This window comes from Perognathus longimembris, chromosome 11, assembly GCF_023159225.1.
Source record: "Perognathus longimembris pacificus isolate PPM17 chromosome 11, ASM2315922v1, whole genome shotgun sequence".
NCBI classification, from domain to species: Eukaryota; Metazoa; Chordata; class Mammalia; order Rodentia; family Heteromyidae; genus Perognathus; species Perognathus longimembris.
The window spans coordinates 53162211-53168337 of record NC_063171.1 but is presented as its reverse complement, the minus strand read 5'-3'; the positions used below and the strand labels follow the sequence as shown (position 1 = coordinate 53168337).

The window sequence follows — 6127 nt, the reverse complement described above, 5'->3', positions numbered from 1 at the left end:
AGCCTGTCTAGGGCATGACTGCTACCACACACAGACTCTGCACGGACTGGCCACACTTCCCAATGCCTAGCTCAGGATTCTAGGTTGGTGTCAAGCAGCAAGCCTTGTATTCTGATAGAGAGGCAGTCAAATTTACAAATTCAATCACCCCAATATGTGACCATTCTTGAAGTGAGAAGAACAAGCTCAGAAACCACCACCAGCACCCCCCCACCCCCGCCAAACAAACGAAAGAATAGCAATAAAAGGAAAATGTTAAATATGAAATAAAGGATTTCCTTTAGAAGGAAACAAGAAAATAAAATCTTTTTGGGCTAGGAAGCCAATTATTTCTCAAAATAAATTTTTAAGGAGCATTTTTTCCCCCTAGAATGTTACATCGCAGGAATCAATGAGTAAGTGGACTTCACATTATAACTTTCAGACTTGATGTGAAAAAGCAAACCCTTCTGTCAATTTGACTAGTCCCTTGAAAGTCTGCCGTGTGCTCACGGCATGGTTAGAACCGCGTGTAGGCGTTGCGCTGCTGCTGCTGCTGCTGCTGCAAGGGCTGCTGGGCTTGCTGCTGCTGTAGGCGAATCTGCTGGGAGTAAGGGTCTTCCAGAGATTTGACAAATATGGTAGTTCTGGGGCCCGTCTTCCACACGATGCCATTGGCATCTTTCACTGAGGATTCCACTGTGATGTTGTGTGTCCCAAGGATAGCAAAGTTCAACAGAAACTGGGTACTGAAGTAATCATTATGAGGCTCAACCTTCTGTTCCATCTCATTGGTCATATTGTCAATGGGTATCTGCAATGAAAGAATGTTAAATTAACAACAGTAGCTACATTTATTCAGAGCCTCCTAAGAGTCAAGGCCTGTTCTAGGTACCTGGTTCAGTCCTTGCAAACAACTAAGATACAAGGTACTATTATCAATCACCCTTGCTGTTCAGATGAGGAGGCCAAGACAGAGAGGTTAAGTAAGTTGTACAAGGTGATAAGAAAGCGGAGCAGGAATGTGCACTCAGGTGGGCTAACTCAGGCTAACCCATTCAACACTGCATCTGAACTCTCCTTAATCAGAATAAGCTCCCAGAGCCTTTCAACCCACTCCATGTTCTCTCTACCCCATATCCCAATCCCCATTTTTATTCTGTAGAGACATAGTCTAAAACCAACCAACCTAAGACATAAATAACCACCCATTTCAGGGAGTCTGAAATCTAAGAGACTAAAAGAGAACATAATACTAAGTTAGGCACCTTAGTTAGGTGCTTCTATAGCTCTAAAAGTAATTAAGATCATAACTGGATCTCTCAGATCTCTGTCTAGATTCTTTGTCTCAGCAGAGGAAAGGTAACTGTCTCCTCAAACCCCACTATCTGCTTTTATGTTCATGTGATCCCTCTGGAGGTAAACCTACCACCTGCTTATTCACAAAAGAACACTGACAAATTAAGCTTGGTAAAATTTGCATCACAATTCTGCCTGTTTTCAATATTACCTTGTAGTCTTGTCCCGATTTACTCTGTAGTGTCGAAGAAACATTCAGACAGACAGACTGAATTTTGCGGAAGAGTCCTGGCTTAGATCCATGTTGAACCACTCCCTCTACCTTTAGCGCCAGCTGCTGGTTATTCTGTACAGCAATGGGCTCTGCAGGATTCCGAGGGGATGGAGACAGTGCAAGCTGCAAGGTAAACATTAAATAAATGGCCAATAACCAAGAGCAAGCTTCCTTCTTCTAACCACTGGGAACAGACTAACACACTGGCCTAAGCACCCCACTATTCCCATGCTGGGATAACCAGGTAGAAAGACCTTCAAAGTCAAGCTTCCTTATGCCTTTTATCCCTTTTAAAGACCACAGAGCTTTTTATTCCAGACTTCAGTTTTGTTCAAGGGTAACAGGATTAGTGACTAGCTAGCTAAGAGTAGTCCTGTTAGGGCTTGTGGCAGGACTTTCCTTTGACAGTGAATTCCTTTTTGTAGGAAACGTACTGACATTTTCATGTCTAGCTGCTCTTTGCTCTTAGATAGTTTAAAATAAACTAAATTCAAAATTAAATTATCTTTAATGCTAGGATTACTTGCATAATGAAGTCATGATATAAAAATGTTAATTTCCACAGAGTACTGTCTCGGTGTGTTTTGATTAGTGGCACTGGGGGGATTGAACCTAAGGCCTTCTGTATGCTAAACAAATACAACAGTTTTTATTTAAAAAAATTAAATTTAAAAACAAAATATTTAAAGTCCCAAATATACTTTAATTGTAGAAAGCTCAAGTCTTGCCAAATGAAAAGATGATGAAAAAAATTGAGTTACAGATAATATTGTTGAGCCACTGAACTAATCAACCCTACAGTCAATTTACTTTAGGAGGAATTCTTGTCTAAATAACTAGGTTTCCTGATTATTTAAGTCATTCTGAAATGGAATTATGTTTTTTGTAATCAAAAATAAATGAAGGCAAAAGTTCACTGAAGACAGCAAGTGACAGATAATTCAGAAAATCTCTCAGAAGTGAAAATCTACTCCTTTCTCAACAGTTCCATTCTAAGATTCAAAAGCAGCTTTTGAATTTTTTTTTGAGGTATTTTGCTCTCAATTATTCTGGTATTTGGGCTTTATCTTTCAGCCCTTCTGGATTTTTTTTCCCCCCAATGGTGCTATTAATGGGGTTTGAACTTAGGGCCTAGGTGCTGTCCTTGAGCTTTTTCTGCTGATGTCTAGTGCTCTACCTCTTGAACCATAGCTCCATTTCCAGCTTCTTTGATAGTTAACTGGTGATGGGAGTCTCATAGACTTTCCTGCCCCAGCTGGCTTCAAACTACAATCCTCAACTCTGAGCCTAAGTAGCAAGAGCCACCAGTGTCTGACTTCTGCTTTAAAAATAAATAAATAAATGTTTTTTTTAAAGAGAGGTTATTGTGATAGTCTCTGACCACAATCTTCCTACCTCTGTCTTCTGAGTAGTTTTAATCACAGACATGTACCACCATGCTCTGAGCACTTTCGAATTTTGAATGGTTTAAATGATTTCAAAATAGTAACTATGTATTGGCCTGTTTTCCAAAACTTGTCACTCAAAGACAAAAGGACTTTAAGGTAGGACTGGTAATTTTTCCTAGGAGCTGTCCTTGAGCTCTTCAAGGCTAGTGCTTGACTGGTACTATTTATTGAATTTATTTCAGTCTAAGTGGGGTCTGAACAGTCTGGTCAGACAGACTCAGTTCAAGATCCTTCTGGGTGATTACAATACAATCATCAACTGACTCCTAGAGGTTAAGTGGCAATGAACTATTGCAGTTGTTCAAATGTATGTCTCAATATATTTGGCACCAAAAGTTTAAAAGGGAGTTTAGCTCTGAAATACCATTCCCTTTGCCAAAATCATTTGTTAAAGGGAGGAAAAGCATGTAACTAAGCTTACAAATTTTGTCAAAACCCAAGTTAAGACGCTGAAGTATAGCTATATCTTATATAAATAAAGATAGTCTTCTTTACCCCCAACCTATGTTAACCTTAATATTCTTCCTGTATTACCTTAATGCTAGTAGACTGCAGTTTCTGGAAAAAGTATCTCTGAAATGAAAGGGGTACTTTCAGCAAAGCAATGATGGCGTTGCAGAGGCATGCTGTATGCTGGGGAGAATAAAAATAAAGTCAGTTTCCAAACTTCATCAACAAATCATACGTTCAGGAATGCATTTAAAATTGTGTATGCTCATAGAAATTATCATAAAAGTTCACATCAATAAGCAACAGTCACAACATTCAGGATGTATATCAGTTCAATCATTCGTGGCAATGAGTATAATTATAGGTTATTGCCTTATCTTGAACTATATTCAATAAGAAATAAATCACAAAAGGGAAGAAATCCACATTGCTTAAGGCCAAGGATTAGGCAAACCTCTTGCTTCTGTAGAGCTTAGGACTACTAGGTATGTGTGTGAGTGTATGTGCGTATATGCTTATGTGATGGTTCTGGGGCATGAACTCAGCCTGGGCACTGTCCTTCAAGTTTTGTGTTCAAAGATCACATTCTACCACTTGAGCCACAGCTCCACTCTAGCTTTTTGGGTGGCTAACTAGTGATTAGAGTCTCATGAACTTTCCTGCCCAGATTAGCTTCGAACCACAATCCTCAGATCTCAGCCTCCTGAGTAGCTAGGACTACAGGCATGAGCCACCAGTGGCCAGGCATATATATATATACATACATATATATACATATATATGTATATATATATAATAGAATCATTTTAGATACTAAAATGTAGGACAACTATCATTCATACAGCAGAGTAAAACAGAGTATGGTAAAGGAACCATACAGAGCCTTGGCTTTGAGGGAGTTCATTTTTTCATCTTATCTCCACAAGTTATAGCATCTCTGTCCTAACAGCTATGAAGCCCAGAGTAAGCAATGGTACAAACTGACTACAATTCAGATTAAAGTTAAATATTTAATTGTAATTTATAATTATGCCTTTATGGAATTTTGAAACTTTTATTAAGTACTTTATTCCTAAAACTGATTTCACACATTTTAGTGAGTTTTGAAAATCCTAGCATAACTACAGAGGCACAGAAACACTGAACTTAAATGAAAGAGGTCATACAGTTTAGGAGCCCAAAGAAAGCTGGTGTGGTGGTACATGACTGTAATTACAGTACTCAGGAGGCTGAAGCAGAAAGATGAGCTTAGTCTGTCTCAAAATAAATAAATAAATGAAAAAAAAAGTTTACCTAGGCTAACCTTCCAATTTACTAATGACATAGATCACACAGTTAGATAATGTAACAAGGTGGGCACAGAACTTGTGCTCCCTGACTCTTCAGTGATTATGTTCTATTTCATCAATGATGGACAAACTTAAAAAAAATAAATTAAAGCCTCATCAAAATGTTAGTAACTTGGGACAAACCAGCACCATTCCTGGTTGGTCTACTATGCTCTCCTTAGTCTACTCAAATCTCTATGTCCTGTTCCTATTCCCAGAACCACCACAGACTGAAAACCACTAGACAGTACAGTTTGTCCTAAGCTATGCTTCCAGGCAGGGTAGAGTGCCATCTAGTTGCTCATGTTGTGCACATAGCTTTAAAAAGCTGGGTATTATGGAAAAAAGACAGAAAAATCCATTTGTTACTGGTTTCAGGCAGGTGAGCTTTACTGCTAATGCAGCACTACACATTCTCCTGAACTAAGGATTCCAGAAGCTGTGGAGGATTCATCATATCTCGGGTGGAACCAATCTCTGACATGAATGAATTACTACCTCTCTTCCCCACCCCGCCTCTCTCAGCAGTGCTGGTGATCAATTATTTCCAGGGCTTCAAACACACTAAACCAGCAATCTTCTCTTTCGTGTTACATTGCTACCTCTTACAAAAACTCTACTAATGTACATGTGTTGCCCTGGTTGCTTATCAAATGTTTCCTTCTTAAGATTATGGAAACTTGAGGAAAGGTTGTCTGTGTCTAGATCATTTTTCTTTTTTTTGTTTTTGTTTTTGTTTTTGTTTTTGCCAGTCCTGGGCCTTGGACTCAGGGCCTGAGCACTGTCCCTGGCTGCTTCTTGCTCAAGGCTAGCACTCTGCCGCTTGAGCCACAGCGCCACTTCTGGCCGTTTTCTGTATATGTGGTGCTGGGAATCGAACCCAGGGCCTCATGTATACAAGGCAAGCACTCTTGCCACTAGGCCATATCCCCAGCCCTAGATCATTTTTCAATTCCCAGGACTCAATAAATGTCTGAGCTACATTTGGGGGTTCAGAATATCAGATACAATTTAGAAAAATGGAAGAAGAAAATTAACATTTATTAACTATTCCCTACATATCAAGCACTGTTAGACATTAAGAATGATTTCACTAAACTTCCTAACAATCCTATGAGGTAGACTTTCCCATTTCAGATAAAAGGATGTTAAGTAATTTATCCAAAGTCACAGAATTTGCATGGCTGAGCAGGAAGTTGAACCTAAGCTGGGTGTTGGTGGTTCATACCTATAATCCTAGCTATTCAGGTTAGAGGACTGAGGTTCTAAGTCAGCCAGGGCAGAAAAGCCTAAGACTTCATCTACAAAATAATCAACAAAAATCAGAGGTAGTAGAGGTGTGGCTCAAG

General features: G+C 39.3%; 1 protein-coding gene across 1 annotated transcript in view; it reads right to left on the bottom strand.

The window, feature by feature from the left end:
- Window positions 1-269: 269 nt before the first annotated feature.
- The window catches only part of Ints7 (integrator complex subunit 7), a 63627-nt gene continuing 57769 nt past the window's right edge, over window positions 270-6127 (bottom strand). The window contains exons 18-20 of the mRNA XM_048356791.1: window positions 3535-3633; window positions 1490-1675; window positions 270-793 (exon numbers count right to left, since the gene is read on the bottom strand). Coding sequence (XP_048212748.1) covers window positions 500-793; window positions 1490-1675; window positions 3535-3633 — 579 coding nt within the window. The 3' untranslated portion in view covers window positions 270-499. The remainder of the gene's footprint in view (window positions 794-1489; window positions 1676-3534; window positions 3634-6127) is intronic.